Consider the following 23,338-nt stretch of genomic DNA (forward strand, 5'->3'; position numbering starts at 1 on the left):
CATAAGCTGCGATTTTTTTTTTTCCCCCAATTCCATCTCTTAACCCCTTCCACTACTGAAGACACTAAAATGTAGTGAACATGGTTTGTGGATGAAAAAGAACACAACTGCAGATGATCACATCACTACTCTTGTGTGATGGGTCATTAATAATTGAACCTCTCGTATTGAATCAAAGGCATGCGATCTCAATCGGGGCATCATTTGACTTTGATATTGAGGAGTCTGAGTAAAATTAAAGTTAGAGACAGTTGGGTGCAGGGATGATGGAATAGTGATACTTTGTGTGAGCTCAAGTACATATTGTAGAGTTTTGGGTGAGCCTATATTTGCATGTGGTGCAAGATAGGAGCCTGGGATAGTATTAGAGTAATTTATCTGGTATTAACCTGGTACAAAAGAAAGTGATTATGATAGTTTTAAACAAATTATCTTGCATGGGGCCCTAGGGAAGTTGCCTATTTCCAACTATCTTCAGCTGCTTCATCGATGACCTTCCCTTCATAACGTGTTTATCTATGGCATTGCACTTTATTTAGTATTCTTTGCAACTTACTAGGAAAGCATGTCGAAGACCTGGAAAATTTTCAGCTTGGGAAAATGTAAAATAGTGACACATCAGCCGCATTCTTCAGTAAGGAGAAGTCTAACTACCTAATGCTGTAATTTATGTGTAATACCGTTGAATAGTGGGGTACCGCAAGGCTCAGTGCTGGGACCCCAGTTGTTTACAATATATATTAATGACTTGGATGAGGGAATTAAATGCAGCATCTCCAAGTTTGCGGATGACACGAAGCTGGGTGGCAGTGTTAGCAGTGAGGAGGATGCTAAGAGGATGCAGGGTGACTTGGATAGGTTGGGTGAGTGGGCAAACTCATGGCAGATGCAATTTAATGTGGATAAATGTGAAGTTATCCACTTTGGTGGCAAAAATAGGAAAACAGATTATTATCTGAATGGTGGCCGATTAGGAAAAGGGGAGGTGCAACGAGACCTGGGTGTCATTATACACCAGTCATTGAAAGTGGGCATGCAGGTACAGCAGGCGGTGAAAAAGGCGAACGGTATGCTGGCATTTATAACGAGAGGATTCGAGTACAGGAGCAGGGAGGTACTACTGCAGTTGTACAAGGCCTTGGTGAGACCACACCTGGAGTATTGTGTGCAGTTTTGGTCCCCTAATCTGAGGAAAGAGATCTTTGCCATAGAGGGAGTACAAAGAAGGTTCACCAGATTGATTCCTGGGATGGCAGGTCTTTCATATGAAGAAAGACTGGATGAACTGGGCTTGTACTCGTTGGAATTTAGAAGATTGAGGGGGGATCTGATTGAAACGTATAAGATCCTAAAGGGATTGGACAGGCTAGATGCGGGAAGATTGTTCCCGATGTTGGGGAGGTCCAGAACGAGGGGTCACAGTTTGAGGATAGAGGGGAAGCCTTTTAGGACCGAGATTAGGAAAAACTTCTTCACACAGAGAATGGTGAATCTGTGGAATTCTCTGCCACAGCAAACTGTTGAGGCCAGTTCATTAGCTATGTTTAAAAGGAAGTTAGATATGGCCCTTGTGGCTACAGGGGTCAGGGGGTATGGAGGGAAGGCTGGGTTCTGAGTTGGATGATCAGCCATGATCATAATAAATGGCGGTGCAGGCTCGAAGGGCCGAATGGCCTACTCCTGCACCTATTTTCTATGTTTCTATGTTTCTATGAATACTCCCACCATCAGTAGTCTGAGTATCACTACGCTATGGGCCAAAAGCTTGCCTAGATCAGTCATATAATTCAGCTATAGAAGTTGTTCAGATGCTGGATATACTGCAATGATTGTTTTATATCCTGACATAAGCTTTCACACCATCTACAATGAATGTTTTTGAATAATCTCCATATGCACATGAAGTGATGTATCAAAAGCACTACAGTTCCTGAAAACTTGGAATTTCCTACTTGCCTAATGGGACTTTCACTATTTTTGTCACACAACTGTGGTAATCCAAAAGGACAACACTTCATTGCCACCTTCCAGAAGGAGAATGGGAGATGTGCAATAAATGCTGGCCTTGCTGGTGAATCAGACATTCTTTCTGTTGATATCTTTGTTTTGCTTCAACTCTGATCTTCTGCATGACTTGATTCTTTTCAAGCCATCTTTGGCGGTGCCTTTTGTCAACCAGACCAAGACAAGAATTTATTTCCTGAGTCTTTCTGGCTTTTCTTTTAAGACCTCTCCTAAAAGTGAACTATTGGAATAACTCAATACTTGGCTGCAGGGTTTTACAAACAGTCATAACTGTTGGGAGAGTTTCAAATAGAGCTTTTACATGTCATTTGCCACTAAGTTACCATTCATGGCTTCAGGACAGTAATGTATGGGCCCTTGCCATCTGTGTTTTGTGAGCACCTGTAGATAATTATCTGGGTCATCCAACTGAAATCGGGACTGCTTTTTTTCTCTAATTCTCCTTAATTTACCCATAATTAAAATCATAGATTACCATGGGCAGAGGAAGGATGCTGCTATGGGAGATTGATCCATGGTGCATAAGCTGTGATCTATATTTTGACTTTTTTGTCACTGTGTATTTGCATGCCAAAATTCCTTCTGTTTAGTAAAACAACCTTGACAATGCTTTATAAATTATCTACTAGCATTAGACCTCAAATATTAAGTTGCTCTCGAAGATTAGTTGTTTAACTTTCATAACTAATTTCCTTGCTCATTGAATGACATTCTTGTGTTAGAGATTTTCACTTCATTCTACCTCCCAAGGTAGTAGAAGTGTTGAAGGACCATCTGATTTTTCTTCTGTTGAGCTAATTAAACTTTGCTGTTGCTATTAAAAGTAAAGGATCAGTTGCATGTGACAATATGCCTGATATTTAAAAATATACTGAGTATGCTCATGAATTTCTAAATTTTACTGTAGAATACTTTGACAGTTGTTGTAAATGCCTTTTTTTCGTGGCCACACTAGAATTTCAATAATTTCACTTGTTAGGCTTCTCCTTCATAATTTCAAATCCTGACCTCTCAATGGGTCTGTGATTTTTGGTACTATTCTTATGTAATTGAATCTGGATAGAGAACCTTGAACAACAATGATATGTTAGTGTTTTGCTTACTCTGAAGCTGCATATCTTTTAATTAATGATATTTACAAATAATATGATTAAACAATGAAATGGCAGTAAAATTAGAATGATATAGCTAGAAAATCCTCAGCTTAGCTAAATGACCTATAAACACTGAAATTTACACCAAGTACCAATTTACACCAAAACTTAATGAAACTTAATTAAACTTATTACAAGTCTTTGTTGTCCTTTTTAGGGATGCTTTACACTTACCGCAAAATTATTAATCTGTCAAAGTGGTTAGACATTTAGATCTTTGAGTAAAATTTGGGAAAAAATATGATCATTGGGTCATCTAAACAGTATAAAACTTTGAAGTTTTTCTCATTGACACTGGTAATACCTTGATCAATTTGGATTGATATATGGCTCAACCCTTCCTTATTGCTTTTCTCCTGATCCCATTTATCTGCAATCACACGAAAATTATGGTTTAGTTTATAATTCTATTCAAATGGAATTTTTTCAAATTATGAAGAAATGGCACTTTTTAGAAAATTACATACTATGCCGTTCATTTACAGCACTTCAATTAACAGTGAAGGCTGACAAAATCAAATGACAGATTTTAATCTCTCCAATTCAAGTGAAGCTTAGTGGGTCCGTGTACAGTATTGTCTCTTGTTCACACTCATTCTAAGCTTGCTTATGTTTAAATATTGTGGATTAGCTATAATAAGGAAGTTTAGCAAAAGCCTTGAATGGATGGAATGTACACTAAGTGCGTATGGATTAGTGTGTTTCTGGGATAACTTGTGTTTAAGTAAGTGAAATATAAATACAATGGTAGAACAAGTAAAAAAATCTTCTCATTTTATTAGCTGATGCACCAATTGCCTTAAAGTAGAAGTATGTTTCACCATCATGGTAAGTCTGCTGTGTTTACCTGCAGTATTCTTGTTTGAAATAAAGTGAATGAATTCAAGCTCTTTTCCACCTGTAATAGCCATTCAGTGTACAGCATCCCTCATTTGGGATTGGTAACAATATTGTAAGGATTGCAGGATACTACTGGAGGAAAATATGGAAGATGAACTAGTGATAGATGGTCTTAAATTTGAAATATGATTTAAAGATTGAAGAATTTGTTCACATAAAATATTGACCACTTTAGAAGTGAAATATTTAGTATAGACCTAAAATAGAAAAGCTTATATCTATGAATATTAATATTTCAATGTACCTTAATCACAAAAGTAAATTACATTGTTTGATATCCTCATTCACCATTGAAATATTGAACAGATGTAACTTGTTGATATAATGTTTTGCTGCCTACGAACATCCTCTTCATACCCAGTTACATTTATTTTGAAGTTAGCGTTGTCATGGAGGAAATATGGTGACTAGTAGTGAAGCAATAGATTCGCTGCTCAGTCAACATAAGTTAAAAGGGAAGACAGGTGCTGCCAGGCATGGAAGTAATTGCCCTGCTATACTTTTGAAGTTCAGTAACTCTATGCACTTCTGAAGGAAAAGATGGAATTTTGGTTAGCATCTCTTTTTAAAAAAAACACAAAACCTTACATGTAACGTGCTCTTGGTTAAGTTCTAGAGTGTTAGTCTAGACAAACTGAAGGGGCTTTCATTCAGCCTGAGCCACGTGTTGTAATTCATGTTCAATGCGCAATGCACCCGTACGTTAAGTAGAACTAAGAAATGTGCTTTTGGTATAGATTGAACAAGTGACAGACTGTGGTTGTTGGGGAAGTGCCACCACATGCTGTTATGCTAAGTTCCAAGCCAATTTAAAGTTGTAAGACTTTGCAGTCAGTAGTCATCTTCCCAGTGATTCAGTACCTGTTCAGAAAGAGGTCGTCTGCCTAAAATGTACCATTAATTGGGTAGCAGGATGATATGGCAGGTAGTGCTGTTACCTCACAACTTTAGGGACTGATGTTCAATTCTGATTTCAGGTGCTATCTACAGATTTTTTTGCTGTGTTTCTTCTGGGTGCCACTTAAGCAGCTCAATTTGCTACAGTAAATTAACTTGGTCGATTAATATTTTTGTAAAAATCTTGTGTAAGCCAGAGAATAAAGTGAAATGGAAGTGAACTAATAGAGGGGAAATGAGACTGAATGGTTGCTCCAGTGGGAGTTGTTTAGATCCGATGGGCTGAATGGTCTCCTGTGATACAATATTAAGAAAGCATGCTCAGGGCATTGAGCCTTTATTAAATGTCCCGAGTATTATGTGACCTGAGATGGGGGTAAGAACCTGAAAGCCTAAGTGGTGGCGTTTACATCTGAGTAAGATTTGTGGTTTAAAGCATGTTGAGTACATTTCAAGCAGATGATCTTGGGGGTTTTGAACTTTTGGAAGTGCATTTTTTTTTTACCTTTTAAGCACTAAAACTAGAGGGCATGGATTTAAAGTGAAGAATGACCTGAGGGACAAGTTTTTCTATGCAGGCTGGTTGGTATGTAGAACAAGCTGCCAGAGGAGGTGAGAGGCAAGAACGTAACATTTTAAAAAAAAACATTTGCATGGGTTTCAGGATAGGCCAAATACAGGTAAGTAGGACTAGATCAAGAAAGCACCTTTGTTAGCATGATGTGCCAAATAACCTGTTTCTGAACTATATAATAAAGTTTGGAATTCCTCACTTGAAGAAAAATCATGGGATTGAGATTCAGGGGGTTGAGAGGGATAATAAATTAACAATAATGAGATGATGGCGCTGACTTGATGGGCCAAGTGCCCTAACTCTCCTGTGTCTCATGGTCTAATTCCTTTAGTGTTGCTTGAATACTTGCAACTTGAAGTTAGTTTGAATTAAATTCATATACAAGAGGAATTTTATTTTCAATATATATATATAGCATTTATGGAAAGGAGAAGGAAGATGAGAGTTAAATTAGGGCACTGTTTTAAAGTGTTGTTTGTAGCACTACTTATTTGAACTGTACGTTGATTTATTACCACATTGGCGCTTATGGTGATGACAGTACGGATTCTATGTCTGTCATTGAATTCAACTGCAGTTATTTACCTGGAAAGGTTTATTTTGGTCAGTGGATATAAGGAAATGATTTTGAATTGAGGCCTGAGAAACAGCTCTGTAAATCAATGTTTGGAACCAAATAAATGGGGTGGGGGGAGGAGGTGGAGATGAGAGGTTGAGCCAGAAACTTGTTATATTTTCTGGGTCCTCTAGCTACTTTTAAATACAGGATAATTTCACATTACATGGGCTTTTTGTATCAAACGGAGAATGCAGTCAAGAATATTAGGATAGCTATTTTAATTTTGTAAATTAGATTTTGCGGGAGTGCTTGCCTGTGAAGAAGAAATACTTTGGTTTGGTGTCTTATCCATATTGAGTTAGCTGATTATGATTGAATGGTGTACAGTTATGTCAGTCAAAAATCAAGCCTTGCATACTACCCACTTGCCCACCAGAATCATTGAGTTTGATAAAATTATTTTTGGCTGTGTTCCTTTGCTTGATGCACAAAATCAAGCTGCTACTTGGGAGGTCTTGTTGGGCAGAACTAGCGAGGTTACTTATAATTAGGCAAATAGCAGAAAAGGAAGAAAGTTTTGTTATTCCAACCAACAATATTTGCTGAGGCATTTGATTATTCCTCACCTTTATTGTTGTAGAAACCAGTTTGATTTAATGGGGGCTCAGTTCACTAGGGTATTCAAATAAGCTTGCATGTACAAGGTCTTGTAGAGAAATTTTTATACAAGATATGTTTTATATGGAAAAAACTGCAAAGTTTTGAAAGTGCAAGTTCACATTTAATAGAAGCTATCGGCCAAATTGTCTTGACTGGCCTGTACTTCATATCTGCCTCCAACCTGATCCTAGTAGTAGCATGGCTCTAAACAACTGTAAAGCCTTGCCACCATGCTTTATACTACCAGAAAGAATTTTCTATTGTCACTAAATATTTTTGTTTGCAGGTGTTTGGAAGCAATGGAAATTTATTGAGAAATATTTTCTACTACACAAAAGGTGCAAATCATTTGAACAAAATTGCTTTTGATGATCTCATTGGGCCATGTTAGATGCATAAGGTTGAGGGTCTCTTCACAGTGTTTCTGGGTCCTTGGGTGGGTAAGATTAAAAACAATGCCCAGGCTAAGTGGCAGCTTCAGGGACTCGACAGAACATTGTTTGTGCTGACATCTGACCCCCATTGAATTTTACACTATAGTGTGCAGGTGCAGAAGTTTTGAATGTGCTAGTTCAATTTTTAAGGGACCTGCTGTTAATTCATCTGTACTTTCTGGATCATTGGGTTGACGAAAATTTTTAGTTAGATTTGTAGTGACATCCTTGGTAGAATTAAATTACTCGAATTGCTATGTATCTTTGAAGTCTGAGTTTTCTATGTGTAAAAAGTTATTTGAAGTTCTGTTTATTTTTCTGTAGATAATTCTCATAGAGCATTTGGAACAATTTGCCAGCTGTGATTAAAATGTCCAACTAAACATGTTGAATAATATTTTTGGGATATGATTAATATTGAGGAAGTGTGTTGTGATTGAAAGTTATAAATTGTAAAATTAGTTTAAAGTATAACTTTTACATTTGCTGGGGGAGGGGTGGGGTTCATAATGAAACTTGGGCCTCAATCAATCAAGAATTTACACCTTCTGGTTTTAAAGGGGCACTAATTTAAATACAGTTGCTTTTATTGCAGATATGTGTAACAATGTATGCTGGTTTGGAGTGAGTGGCACTGTAGATTTAAAAGAATGTGTGACAAAAATGTAGTACTTCACCAGTGTTGGTAGAATAAATTTTGTTTGTTTTTCTTGCAGAGCAACAGCTACCCACCAATGTCAGACCCATACATGCCCAGTTACTATGCTCCTTCCATTGGATTTCCATATTCACTTGGTGAAGCTCCCTGGTCAACAGGAGGAGATCCTCCAATGCCATATTTAACAACATATGGACAAATGAGCAATGGTGAACATCACTTTATACCAGATGGTGTATTTAATCAACCAGGGGCCTTGGGGAGCACCCCACCATTTTTGAATCAACATGGATTTAACTTTTTTCCTGGGAATGCAGACTTTTCTACATGGGGAGCAAGTGGATCTCAAGGGCAGTCAACACAAAGTTCTGCATATAACAACAGTTATGGATATCCGCCAAGTTCTCTCGGAAGAGCCATAGCTGATGGACAAGCTGGATTTGGAAGTGATTCTTTGAGCAAAGTGCCTGGCATAAATAGCATTGAGCAAGGCATGACTGGACTGAAGATTGGAGGAGATATGACAACAGCTGTCACTAAAACTGTAGGTTCTGCTCTGAGTAGTACTGGTATGTGCAGTAGCATTGTTGCTAATAGCATTCCAGCAACAACCACTTCAGCGCCTAAACCAACGTCATGGGCTGCTATCGCTAGGAAACCTGCAAAACCTCAGCCTAAGCTAAAGCCTAAGACTAACGTAGGAATAGGTGGGTCTGCAGTGCCACCACCACCTATAAAACATAACATGAATATTGGAACTTGGGAAGACAAAGGTAATGTGCCCAAAGCCCCACCTACACAGCAAGTTCTGCCTCCTCAAGTTGTTATCCAGCAACATCAGCTTCCACAGCAGCCAATTGCTATTCAGACCCAACCAGCACATCACCCACCACAGCATGTAGGGCCTCAGCAACCTCAGGTTCAGCAGCAGTTGCAAAGCCGCTGGGTTGCTCCTCGCAATCGGGGAGCTGGCTTCAATCAGAACAGTGGTACTAATAGTGAGAGTTTTGTGTTGGGTATTGCCTCTTTAAGCACTTCACCGCCAAGTGGAGAAGTACATCCTGTATTGGAAAAACTGAAAGGCATACACAACTACAACCCCAAAGATTTTGACTGGAGTCTGAAGACGGGTCGAGTATTTATAATTAAAAGCTACTCTGAGGATGATATACACCGTTCCATCAAATATTCTATTTGGTGCAGTACTGAACATGGTAATAAACGTTTGGATGCTGCTTTTCGTTCCTTGAACAGTAAAGGGCCACTCTATTTACTATTTAGTGTAAATGGAAGTGGACATTTTTGTGGAGTGGCTGAGATGAAGTCGGCCGTGGACTATAATGCTTACGCTGGAGTATGGTCGCAGGATAAATGGAAAGGCAAGTTTGAAGTGAAGTGGATCTTTGTAAAAGATGTACCCAATAACCAGCTACGGCATATTCGTTTGGAAAATAATGATAACAAACCGGTTACCAACTCAAGGGACACACAGGAGGTGCCCCTAGAAAAAGCCAAGCAAGTGCTTAAAATAATTGCTACTTACAAGCATACCACTTCAATCTTTGATGATTTTGCACATTATGAAAAGCGTCAAGAAGAGGAGGAAGCCATACGTAGGGTAAGTATGGAAGAAATTGTACCTGTGGTTTCCACTTGTGCCATGTGGTTCTGCTTATTTTTTTCAGGTTACTGTTGAGAAGACAACCATAAATCAGGTAACCGCTTAATATTTGTATGAAGTATGTCTGTATTGATGAGCTATTGAGTGTCGGTCTTAGATTCTTGAAATATTTAAGACTTTGATTAATGATGCACAGTTCATGAATTAAATGAGTTTTTAGACAATTTGATGTATACGATTTGTATTGGCATGGTGCAAGATACTGCAGTAAAGGAATCAGATTGCCTTTTCTTTCATTATAACAATTGGAATTGCTTTGTTATTGTCACATATACCAAGGCACAGCTTGTCATGCTTACTGTTCGTACAGATAATTCATTGCGCAGTGCATTGTGGTAGTACAAGGGAAAACAATAGCAGAATATGCTGTAACAGCTAGAGAAAAAGTGTAGTGCAGGCACACAATAAAGTGCAAGGTTATAAAGAGGTATATTGTGAGCTCAAGAGAGTCTTATCGTACCATTTACCGTTAAGTAGTCTTATGACAATGGGGTAGAAATTGTCCTGTCCTTGAGCGTGGTGGTACGTGCTTCCAAGCTTTTGTATCTTTAGCCCAGTGGGGGAGAGGGGAGAAGAATGTTTGGGATTAGTGGGGTCTTTGTCCATATTTCTTTGCTGCCCTTGATTACGCTGACTGCTCTACTAAGTTTTTGGAGGGCAGCTGTGATATGCTGAGCTGTGTCCATAACACTGCATATTCTTGTAGTCATAAGCAGAGCAGTTGCCAAACCTAGCCATGATACATCCAGGCAGGATGCATTCTTTGGTGCATAGATAAAAGTTGGTAGAGCTTGATGGGGATATGCCAAATTTCTTTAGCCTCTTGAGGAAGTAGAAGAATTGATGAGCTTTCATAGCTATGGTGTCTGTGGATTGGACTAGGACAGGCTATTGGATTTGAAACCTTCAACCAGGATGTTACAGTCCAGTATAATATAGGACCAATATAAAACAAAGATCACACTGTCACTGGAGATATTCTGAACTCATGTAAAAGAGTGCTAAAGTAGGGAAAGCCATAATTGTTGCATTCCAAGCACCAGTGAGAGGGGACAAACTGAAAAATTAAGAGAAAAGTTCAGAAGAGTCATTATACCAAGAGTTTTTAAGAAAATATGATTGAATTAAAGGGTGTCACAAACCCAAGAAAATCTGCAGATGCTGGAAGTCCAAAGCAACACACAAAATGCTGGAGGAATTTAGCAGCCAGACAGCATCTATGGAAAAGAGTAAACATTTGCCGTTTTGGGCCGAGACCCTTTATCAGGGCTGGAAAGGAAGGGGGGAAGTCAGAGGAAGAAGTCCAAGGTGGCATGTGATAGGTGAAACTAGGGGAGGAGTGAAGAACTGAGAAGTTGATTGGTGAAAGAGGTAAAGAGCTGGAGAATTGGGGATCTGATGGGAGAGGACGGAGACCATAGAAGAAAGGGAAGTGATGGACAGGTAAGGAGATCAGGAGAGAGAGGAAAACAGGAAATGGGAATGATGAAGAGGGTGAGGGGGGCGCAATTACTAGAAGTTTGAAAAATTGCTGTTCATGCCATCAGATTAGAGGCTTCCAGATGGAATATAAGGTGTTGCTTCTCCAACCTGATTGTGGCCTCATCGTGGCAGTAGATGAGGTCATGGACTGGCATGTTGGAATGGGAATTGGTATTGAAATGGGTGGTCACTGGGAGATCCTGCCTTTTCTGGTAGTTGGAGCATAAGTGCTTGGTGAAGTGGTCTCCCATTCTACCTTGGTTCTCACCGATACAAAGGAGGCCACACCAGGTGCACCGGATATAGTAGGTGACCCCCCCCCAAGAGACACACAGGTGAAGTGTCGCCTCACCTGGAAGAACTGTTTGGAGCCCTGAAGGTGGTAGTGAGGGTGGAGGTGTAGGGGCAGTTGCGGCACTTGTTCCATTCACTTGGAAGTGCTATGAGTTTTGTCACCCCCCTTTCTCTCTCTTTCCCCCCCATTACCTTCATGTTGTTATCAGTTAATTCTCCACCAAGATCTCTGGAGGTCAGTAGTGAGATAGAAACTTAATTGGATAAGGTACATTGATACTCTGTCTACAAGAACAGGTCTGATTAGATGCTTTTAAAATCACAATGATGCAAAGACTATATATACAGAAAAAATTAGGATTATGATCTAGGATAAAGCAGCCTGTTTGATCAACATGTGAGCATTCATTCCTTCAGGTTGTGCCATCTACAAAATGTTTAGGAGTATCTATCAGCTGCGGGATCTTTACCACCCAAGGAAAAGACAGTAAACACAAACGAACATTAAAATCTAAATTTGTTCAAAATTATGTGCCATCCTTGCTGGTAAATAATAGGCTGTTCTTTCATTGTTGTGACTTGTTTAAAATCATGAAATTTCCGAACTGTTAACAGAGTTGAAATACGTTGGCCTTATAGACTGCAGCAATTCAAAACAGAATCTCACCACAACTTCTCAAGGCTAATTAAGTATCGGTAATAAATGCTGGCTTTAAATATGTCCATGTACTGTGAATTAATGAAAAGGGCACTTCCGTAAATTAAGCAAGCTGTTTCCATCATAGTTTACTTTGTGCTGTTTCCAGTACCTTTTATTTTCTGGCCCCTGTCTATGAACGGAAATTTATTGCGGACTTAATGATCTGTAGTACGGCTCTGAATTTCGGTTTAAGTAACAGAAACAGTTGGTAGGACATTTGTAGTGTGAACTTTGCCATTTCTGATTGGCGGAAAGAGTGTTTATAATTTGAAAATGTGAAAGGACTGAAAAAGAGCTTGATAACAAAGATTTTGCTGTTTCAATGAAAATCAGTCATTCTAATGTTCAAATCAATAGGGCCAATAGTCTTTTTTTTTGAAGGAGCAGCTTTTCATGAGTTGCAAAGAGAACATTTTAATCTTTGCAAACACGCAGCTGTTGTGAGTTCTTTTTACAAACATTCTTAAATTACAGCCATAAATGTCAAAGTGTGGTTGAATTGATCAAGATCAAAATCTTTTCCTTGAAACACAGGAAAGGAATTGATGACAATAAGTATATTGTGCGTTGTGTTTTAAAGATACTCATGTTCTGACACCCATGTTACATCAAGATAAATGCATTATAATGTTGATTTTTAAAACGTTTAGTACAACCTCTTAGAAACTTGATAAGATGTTTGGTGCATTTCACTTTATGTGGTGCACAAAGCTTTTTTTTAATGCCTAGATTTTTGAATTAACTTTGATTACAAATGGTCTACCCAGCGCTGTCATCTGGATTATGGAAATTCACCCTTTTAAAATTCCCAAATTACTCAAAATTTGAGAAAGTAATAGAAAATTTTCTCAATTTTTCTTTAATTACTCGGAGCTGTGGAACAAAATGATTTGGAATGACGTGGCTGGTATGGATTCTACTTAAATGCATGCTGGCATTTTGTTCTTGGTCTTAAAGTTACATTGGCTGTCAAAGTTCGGAGTAAATATACGTCAGCATATACAACTCTCAGATTCATTTTCTTCAGGCATAATAAATCCAATAACTATAATGGAATCAATGAAAGATCCTGCCACTGTGCAAAAGATGACAAATTGTGCAAATACAAAAAATAATAACTAAATAAGTAATAAATATCAAGAACATGAGATGAGTCCTAGGTTGTTGGAACAGTTCAGTGACTGGACGAGTAAACTTCAGTGAAGGAAGTTATCCCCTCTGGTAAAGTCAGGAGGCCCAATGAGGACTTGGGTATTTACTTACTTTCTAAACTTGGGTCTTGTAACACCAGCTGCATCTTTTACCTCTGGCTGATATTTGATAGTGCAGTTTTGGTTGATAATTTGTTTGTCCTCATCACGTGTGTTACCATGCCATCTGGTAGATAAATTTGGATTGGCTGTAATTACCTCCTGAGGCAAAGGGATGCTCTCTCAAAGCAATGTGAGGAACTTAACTTCATGGAAATTAATTTGTTGAACAGTATAGTGTAAACATGAGGTAGATACGTATGTTTGATACACGTCCACCTTTGTAGGATTCTGTCAGCATTTTATGTATTGGGAAAATGAGCCAAGCCATTGTTAGCCTTTCATTTCTGCCAGTTCATTGCTTGAAGAACATACTGCTGTTGCAGTTTGGCTTCCATACTGGTGTTTTTTTTAAATTAACAAAATATACTTCATTCCAAGATAAAATTATGTACAATAAACCATTCAATGACTCTCAATCCTTTACAGACGTTTCCACTATATTCTATACATTTCCACACTTTTAGCCACTCACGTGGCACTCTGTTTCATCTTTACACACCATTGTTGAGGGGTATACTCCCCGCCACCTGACCCCTCCCACTCCGGCGGGGGAACAGCCCTGAACCGTGATCCTTCCCCACCAGTTTCAGTGCGTCCCTCAGCACATACTCCTGGAGCCAAGAATGTCCCAGTCAGCAGCATTCTGCCACGGACATCTCCATGTGCTGGTAGACCATCAAGTTTCAGGCTGACCAAAGTGCATCTTTCACCGAGTTAATGATCTGCCGGCAGCACCGGATATTGGTCTCTTTGTGTGTCCCTGGGAACAGCCCATAGATCAGAGTCCTCTGTTACGCAGCTGCTGGGGATGAAGTGTAACACTAGCCCGTCCATCCTCCTCCACACCTTCTCCGCAAACTCACAGTGTGCAAAGAGGTGGGTCACTGATTCTCCTCACTGCAGTCCTCTCGTGGGCAGCGGGGTGTGGAGACGACGTTCCGGGCAGGTGTTTTTTTAAAACACTTAAATTAGCTCGGAGTGAAAATATTCAGATAAATTGGAGGTCTGTGGGTCCTGTCCTATTTTTCTGTCATTTTTTAAGTTGTTGCAAATTTAACACTATCATGTCATTCTATGATTTCTAAGACACCATTAGTAAAATAATGGAATAAGGGAGAAAAGAAATAACAGAACAAAATTTTGTGCAAAAGATTGATTAGAAATTCAACCCCTGTCCATTCCTATGTACTGGTTACGTTTGCAGACCTCAAATAAACTCTTCTTGGGCTTTCGGTTAGGTACAAGTATCAACTTTAACTGACATTTCAATGACAAACTCCACCATCTTCATCAGGAACGATGCCTAGGCTCGTCCAGTCCAGGGGTATATATACCCCTGTCATCCATCCTTCCTGATTGGTTAGTCCTCAACCAATCATGTTCTTGCTATCCCACTTGGTTTACAATCAATGAAGATGTTGAAATTTGTCATCGAAACATTGGTTATAATAGATACCTGTACCTGGCTGGAAACCCAAGAAGAGTTTATTCGTCGTATATGCCGGGAAAGCACTAGATCCTTTTACAGACCTCCATAAAGGTGCACCTTGAGATTTCTGTGGGAAACATGGCTTTCCAGATTGAAACACTGAGTCTAAATATTAATGACATTAAGATAGGAGTCAAGGCATATTTACAAAGGACATTTAGACTCTGCAACAGGATTATAGATTGAGTGGGAAAAAACTTGGAGTGCATTGAGAATCAAAAGGCAGAATGTTTCCTAATTGGAGAGAAACTGGAAATTGAGTGTAGAGATCTAGGTGTTCTTGTGCATGAATCATAAAGCTAGCTGCCTGGTGCAGCAAGTAGTTAAGAAATCAAGGCAATATGGGCCTTTTAAAAGTGAATTTGAGTTTGTTACGTTCATACAGGGGCATGGCACATAACGAATGAACTTTCATTGTTGGTTGGTGCACAGTAATCTAATGGATGGTCTATTCTGGAGTAATTACAGTTTTGAGCCACAATTTAAGAAAGGACATACTAACATTGGAGGATGTCCAAAACGCCTTGGTTGACAGAATTGTCTTGTTACAAGCAGGTAATGTGGGTGTGGTCTGTGTTCTTGGGAATTTTGAAGAATGAGGTTAATCTTAATGAAACATGAGAGGTCATGGCAAAGTAAATATTAATTCCATGAGTGGGAGAAATCGTGAACAAAGTGACCAATTGGGGTACGTAGAAATTACTTCTGTGGTGGTCTCTGTCCTAGATGTTTGTGTTTGGTAGATTATAGGAGATATTTAAAAAGGAAGTTAATTTTTGAATGCTTTGTAATTCAGGACTACAAGGGAGTTTAAACCTGGTTATACTAAATGATTGCACAGGACTAAGGAGTCCGGTGGCCTACTCTTGCTCCTATTTTCATATGTTCTTGTTCAGAGAAAGATGGTTCTGAGCACATTAACACAAATGTGTTTAAATACAATTTTAATTGAAGAGCTATGGTCAGTGCTGCTCAGTGGTGCCAAATACCTTAACTCTAGAATGTTTAGTTAATTAGTTCATGGCCTACTTATCCATTGTTTCTCACTATTGATGGCTGTTCTTGGTTGCTTGGTACATTTTTCAACTCTAGTGTATTGCTCACTGTTATATAGACCTTGTGTTAAATAGTTGTTTGGTGTCTTTTCCACAGCTGATCCACATGATACTGCCTCTGAGTATTAGTACATTCATTGGATATAGATTGAAGGCTCGTTCCTACTTAATAGTTTGTATGTTAACTAAAAAGTCTCAGAGAGAAAATTTGTTGCAGACTCACGTTATTAGTAAGTTCCATAAATGCCAAATGAGCAGATAATGGAGGTGAGATTACAGATGCTGGAATCTGGAGCAATTAACATTTTGCTGGAGGAACTCAGCAAGTTGAGCAGCATCTGTGGGGGGGGGGAGGAATTGTTGATGTTTTGGGTAAAAATTAACCTTTTTTGTTCTAGTTGTGTATTAAAAAAATTGTGCATACTTTTATTTTTCTTGTGAATGCTGTTGTAAATAAATTTTTCATTGCACCTGTGCACATATGTACTTGTGCATATGACAAAAAACTCTACTTTAAAAACCCTGAGTCAAGACATAGTAGAGGCCTGATAGCAAGTATAAAGAGAAGGGGAGAGGGGTGAGATGAGCCAGTAGGAAATTTGCGGATTGAAAAACGTTGGGAGATGATGGGCATATGGAACCACAAGGGGAAGAGTAGAGTTGGGAGACAGGCATGTGATAGGTTGTAGCAGAAGAAAAAGGTCAATGGAGCCAGATGGGGGGAGGTTGAAGCTGCAGATGGCTGGTGTGACAAGAATACACATAGATTAAGATGTAGCAGGCCTGGGCTGGCACCAGTGGAATCAGCAGTTGGTCTGCCACCTGTCTTCAGGGGAGAGAGAGATAAGGAAAACAATGGAGCAGCATTTGGAGATGTTAATGAAGGACGGAGAGCTGTCAAGATCGGCTCCCCCTTTGAACCCTGAACTGTTTGAAGTGATGGACAGGCGATACCCCAGCAGGGGGATAAAAAGGGACAGGTTCGCTAAGGCAGGACACACACGACACCCGAGGTAACAAGACCCCTGGAAGCGGTGCGTCTCTCACAAGTCGGTGGGAAGTACCGGGCCATAAACGCACAGGGTGGAAAGGCACGATCGGCGGGAACCTGGTGTGTATCCACCCTTGCCTGGGTGCCAGGTTCACCGCAGGGAAACGATCGTATCTGGAAATGGAGGGGTCACGGTCGGTGACCTCAGATGACATCACAAAGGACTCGCCCGAAAGCTGACTGCGAAGGTCTGTGTGGAAGCCTTGAATATTCATTCGTTTTTGCTCTCTCTCTCCTTCCCCCCCACACTGTCCATCTCCCACGGCAGCGATTACTGCGAACTGAACTGAACTTTGCATCACTTTGAAACTGGTCATTTACCCCTAGACAACAATAGAGCTTGATTGATCCTGGTATCTGAATTCTGTGTACATGTATGTTTATCATTGCTGAACTGTTGCATTCATTATCCTTTTGATTAGAGTACTGTGTTGCTTGTTTCCTTAATAAAACTTTCTTAGTTCTAGTAATCCAGACTCCAACTGAGTGATCCATTTCTGCTGGTTTGGCAACCCAGTTACGGGGTACATAACATAAGTGGGGTGCTCGTCCGCGATTTTGAACGCTAAATTTGGGACGGAGTAAATTGATTGGGTCAAAATTCCCGAAAGAAAGAAAAGACAAACAGCAGAAATGGAGGCTGAGGAAATTATAAAGGCGCCGACCTTGGAGGCATTAGAGGATGCCAGGAAATCGGAATTGGTAGCTGTGGCCAAACAGTTGAATCTTGCTAAGGGGAAGTCGACAATGAGGAGAGAGGAGATACACAGAGCTATCGTAGAGCGCTATGTATCTAAAGGTGTGTTTCACCAAGGCGAGCTGGAGATGGTGTCTATTGAAAAACCTGCTGGAGACGCGGTACAGGTGCAGCTTGAAAAACTGAGACTCGAGCACGAGTTCCGGGTAAGGCAGTTGGAGCGAGAAGAGAAAGAGAGGGACAGACAGTTGGAGCGAGAAGAGAAGGAGAGAGAGTTAGAAAGGCAAGAGAGAGAGAGGCAGTTGGAGAAAGAGAGGGAAAGGGAATTCGAGCTGGAGAAGTTGAGGATAAGGGCAAAGCAGGGGCCTGTGCCGAACCAAGGTGGAGGGTTCCGGGCGACCCAGGAGGTTAGGCTGGTTCCCCCATTTGACGACACCGACGTGGATCGGTACTTTCTCCATTTCGAAAAAGTTGCTATAAGTCAGGACTGGCCGAGGGATAAGTGGGCTGTTTTACTTCAGAGTGTACTGAAAGGGAAAGCCCAACAAGCTTACTCAGCGTTGTCTGCGGAAGATGCCCAGAGGTATGAGGTGGTGAAAGAGGCCATCCTCAGGATTTATGAGTTGGTCCTGGAGGCATACCGGCAGAGGTTCCGGAATGCGAGGAAGCAGTGGGACCGCAGGTATTTAGAGTTTGCTCGTGAGATGCAGACATATTGTGAGCGTTGGTGTGCCTCGAAGGGAGTAGAGGGGGATTATGACAGACTGCTACAGCTGATCCTGATTGAGCAGTTTAAAGGTGTCCCTGAGGGTATGAGACCCTACCTAGATGAGAAAGAGGCAGCCACGTTAGCCGCAACCGCTAAGTTAGCGGATGAGTATGCGTTGACGCATAAAATAAAGTTTGCCCCGAGTAAAGGCTACCAGAAGGGTAGTCAGGACGGCGGGGAGAGTCCGCCGGAAAAGTCAGAAAGTAAGCCGGGGACTAGTGAGAAGGATAAGGTAGACCAGGAGCAGTCTGGTAGGAAGTCTCCTGGGGTCGTCTGTTATAATTGCGGGAAAGTCGGACACTTTGCGTCCAGGTGCTTTGCCCAAAAGAAGGAGACGGGAAAAGGAAAAGCGGCGATTTTGACTGGCTGTATCGAGCTGGTAAACGAACCGCAAGGACCGGACAGGTCTGCCAAAGTTCAGGAAGGGCGCGAGAAGTTTATCTTGGCCGGATTGGTGTCAGTGAAGGAGGGGTTAAAACCAGTTCCAGTGCGGATCTGGAGAGACACGGGAGCGTGTCAGTCACTAATACTGAAGAGTGTATTAGAGTTTAGCTCAGAGGCCCAGACTGGGGAGGTCAAGGTCAAAGGTATTGGAGAAGGGACAGAGACAGTCCCTTTGCACCAGGTACACTTACAAAGCAACCTGGTCTCTGGACTAGTCACGATCGGGGTGAGGTCCGAATTACCGATGAAAGGCGTGGAAGTCTTGCTCAGTAATGACGTTGCCGGGGGAATCGTGTTCCCAGTCGTGAGATTGACAGGTCAGCCTGCCAGCATCGAGGCCCCGCCCATGGACTCACAGGTTCATCACAGGACTGCGGTAGTAAATTTAGCTGAGACGTTTCTGCCAGCCTTGTACGAGAAGGGGGTAGAAAGTGAAAAGAAGGAGTGTAGTGAGACAAGAGGTAGTGAGGGAGCTGGGACAGACGTAGCATTAGCCAGGAAAGAATTTGTGCAGGCGCAGGAGCGAGATGAGGGGCTGATGGTTTTGGTGGAGGAGGAAGTGCTAAGGAAGAAAGGGAGACCAAGTACCGTACCCGCAGATGAGGAATGGGGGGTGGTGCAAAAGAGTTATGGGGATGAGGTTTTTAACCTGGCCCACAAGGTACCCCCCGGTGGACATTTTGCGGTGCTGGAGGAAACAGTTGGTGGAATCATGAAAGAGGTTTACCGGGTGCCCAGGAGGAAGGATGTTATTGATTATGGCCGACGCGAACTGAGACGGTCACAGGCTTTTGATATGCTAACAAACCTAGTTGGTGTTAGCGCGGAAATCAATGAAGCTAGGGTGCCCCTGATAAGTGAAAAAAACCATTTTGAAAAGATGAGTATGGTATCGACTAGATGGCTATTGTTTTGGCCAGCTCTGCTGATAAGGTCTCTCCCTTAATCCCCAAACAAAGCGACTCTTTAGGAGAAGTAATTAAACGACTCGCACATGTGTGTTTGATTGTCCCTAGGCAATGCGAAGAACTGGGACGTTGGGTGGTGCTTGTTACAACAGGTTAGCCTAGCGAGCAACATTCCTATAGAATGAGTAAGTCAGTGACAAAAGGGCTGATGAACACAGAGGTGTGTATTGGCGATGTAATACGGCTGTCTGAAGCCAGCTTGATAGTGAACCTTGAAAAAAATGAGTTCGGCCACAGGAAGGTCACTTACCTGGGAATTGTGGTGACACAGGGGCAGCTGGCAGCGATGCAGGCTAAGGTGCGGGTTATCTCTGACATCCCAACCCCGACAGACAAGAGGGCCCTCAGAAGGCTATTGGAGATGGTGGGGTACTGTAGGAAGTTTTGCAATAACTCTGCGGTTACTACCCCTCCCCCTCCTACTAAGCCCTTGAGAGAGAAAACTAAGTCAGAATGGGACGACCCTTGTTATTGTGGTCCGGGACGAAACCCAATGAGAGGTTTACATTGATCGCAATTCATCAGTGTTTTTGGCCACTATGAAGTTTGCTAAGTTGGAGCCTGGTCTAAGGGATTATTAATAACACATATAAAAGGAACAGGAAATGTGATTGCTGACTGTCTGTCAAGCTGTTGACAACTTCAAACTCACTGTATTACCCAAATAGCTGATAAAGATGTATATTTGTGTGTATCAAATAATATATTCATGTTTGTAATTTTTACCCCCGGTAAAAATCCTTAAAGGGGGGAAGTGTGACAAGAATACACATAGATTAAGATGTAGCTAGCCTGGGCTGGCACCAGTGGAATCAGCAGTTGGTCTGCCACCTGTCTTCAGGAGAGAGAGAGAGAGATAAGGAAAACAATGGAGCAGCATTTGGAGATGTTAATGAAGGAAGGAGAGCTGTCAAGATCGGCTCCCCCTTTGAACCCTGAACTATTTGAATTGATGGACAGGCGATACCCCAGTAGGGGGATAAAAAGGGACAGGTTCGCTAAGGCAGGACACACACGACACCCGAGGTAACAAGACCCCTGGAAGTGGTGCGTCTCTCAAGTCGGTGGGAAGTACCGGGCCATAAACGCACAGGGTGGAAAGGCACGATCGGCGGGAACCTGGTGTGTGTCCACCCTTGCCTGGGTGCCAGGTTCACCGCAGGGAAACGATCGTATCTGGAAACGGAGGGGTCACGGTTGGTGACCTCAGGTGACATCACAAAGGACTCGCCCGAAAGCTGACTGCGAAGGTCTGTGTGGAAGCCTTGAATATTCATTCGTTTTTGCTCTCTCTCTCCTTCCCCCACACTGTCCATCTCCCACGGCAGCGATTACTGCGAACTGAACTGAACTTTGCGTCACTTTGAAACTGGTCATTTACCCCTAGACAACGATAGAGCTTGATTGATCCTGTTATCTGAATTCTGTGTACATGCATGTTTATCATTGCTGAACTGTTGCATTCATTATCCTTTTGATTAGAGTACTGTGTTGCTTGTTTCTTTAATAAAACTTTCTTAGTTCTAGTAATCCAGACTCCAACTGAGTGATCCATTTCTGCTGGTTTGGCAACCCAGTTACGGGGTACGTAACACTGGAAAATCAATAAGTAGGGATAAGTAAGGAACTTGATAGTGGAAATCATAAGGGGAGAGGTAAAGGACGGTTAGAATCAGATGGTGAAAGTTGATCTCATGGGAGAAATTTGTGGGTAATAGGCAGCTGGAGGAAAAGGAATGAAAATAGATGATGGGAGTTGCAGAGGGGTATGGGGAAAGAGGACTCCTGTCTAATTTCAGGCTTATGGAATTGGACTAATACCACGGGTTCTCCCACCTAATCCTGAGCTCCCAAAGTTTTTTTTCTTCTTACCCCGCAGCCATTCTTACCATGGCCCTCGCCGCCTTCAGGCTTTGTATCTTGTATCCTCCACCATACTTTTCCACTTGTTTTCCTGCTTGCCTGAAATCTGACCCCACTCCTCACTCTAGTTCCAATTCCTGCCAGGATTCTACCATTTCTTCACTCCCCTCCCTTCCCCCCACCACCCCCAACCATCCCCTCTGATCTTATCATATCTTCCCCTTACCAGTGCCACACTACTCTATAAGTCCTTGGCCGCCTTCACTGCCACAGTGAGACCTACCCACACAACATCTAATGGTACAAAGCTTGTATTCTGCCTGGCAAGTCTATGGCCCAGTGGTAAAATTGATTTCTCCAATTTTGGCTAACCCGTATCCTCCTGTGTTTCCATTATTTTCCCCATTGCACATCTGACATCATCTCTAGTACTCCCATTTTTGTTTGCTTTTCCATGGCTACCTGTGCTGCTCCTGGTTCCATTCACCTACAATGCACGCATTTCACCCACTGCATCCTCGCTACCATCTGGTTTCTCTTGCTCTTCACCCTTCCTTTAATAGTGGCCGCCATCACACCAGCTTCACCCACCCCTTTCCCCACCTGGCTCCATTCTAGTTGATAATAACTGCTTCCATTTGCCTCTGTATCGCAACTACACCCATTCTTCCCTACTTGGCTCCATTTGCCCATTATCCTTCACTCCTCCTTGGTCCACCAAATTTGTACTAACCCCTCTTCCTCTTTATACTGATTCATTTCCCTCTCCACTCAGTAGCATCTCAATAGTGTGGGCAATTCCTTCAGCAACCCCCTCCCCTGGACCCCAACCTGCCTGCCACAGATTCTACTCAGTTTTTATTAAACTGAAAAGTATTATGCTGTATTGGCAGCCTCTTCAGTAGATATTTAAATATATTCCTTTATTATAACAAGGCAAATCAACTTCCAGCCATTGACATTTCAGTAAGATTGTTGCCTTGATTTGTTGTCAAACATCTGACATGACTCCCAGTGTAGTCTAGTAAAGAACTGAAATTTTTCACCTGGGAATTCCTACTCAGATCATATGCTACATCATACCTGTGTAAAATCTGATATAACATTAATTTCAGTGTACATTCCAGGCTTGCTGCTTAGAGGACAAAGTGGAAGGTAAGTATTTTTCAATTTTTATACATGGCTTAATGATAATACCAAAATTTTTGTTTCTAATTAATTTAAAATATTTTTAATAAATTTCAACCTTAATAGTTTTCAAAAATCTGTTTGAATCATTTAACATCCTTTGAAGTAATTGACGGTGATAGAAAATGCTCTCTCTCCATAGGGTGTAGGAGCAGAATTAGGCCATTCAGCCTAGCGAGTCTTCTCCACCTATCCATAATGGCTGATTCCAGATCCCACTCAACCGCATACACCTGTTTATCTGTCTCCCTAACTATAGAGTCCCTTATTACTTCTGCCATCCTCTTCAGTTCCCGACTCTTCTGAACCAGAGGGCCACCCTCAGTACTAGAGGCACGGTGTCTGTTGCTTCCCCCAGGTACACCTTTCTCTCCCCCCCCCCCCCACAAACTGTACTCAAAATGGAGTACTTATTGTTGAGGGGGACAACCACAGGGGTGCTCTCCACTATCTGACGTTTTCCCTTTTCTCTCCTGACAGTCA

General features: G+C 41.5%; 1 protein-coding gene across 5 annotated transcripts in view; it reads left to right on the plus strand.

Annotated features, from left to right (window-relative positions):
- The window catches only part of ythdf3 (YTH N6-methyladenosine RNA binding protein F3), a 35,992-nt gene that overhangs the window by 8,966 nt on the left and 3,688 nt on the right, over positions 1-23,338 (plus strand). For all 5 annotated transcript variants that reach the window (XM_063064275.1, XM_063064258.1, XM_063064248.1 and 2 more), the window contains one exon: positions 7,920-9,479. In XM_063064275.1, the coding sequence (XP_062920345.1) occupies positions 7,920-9,479 (1,560 nt within the window). The remainder of the gene's footprint in view (positions 1-7,919; positions 9,480-23,338) is intronic.

This window comes from Mobula hypostoma, chromosome 1 (assembly GCF_963921235.1).
Source record: "Mobula hypostoma chromosome 1, sMobHyp1.1, whole genome shotgun sequence".
NCBI classification, from domain to species: Eukaryota; Metazoa; Chordata; class Chondrichthyes; order Myliobatiformes; family Myliobatidae; genus Mobula; species Mobula hypostoma.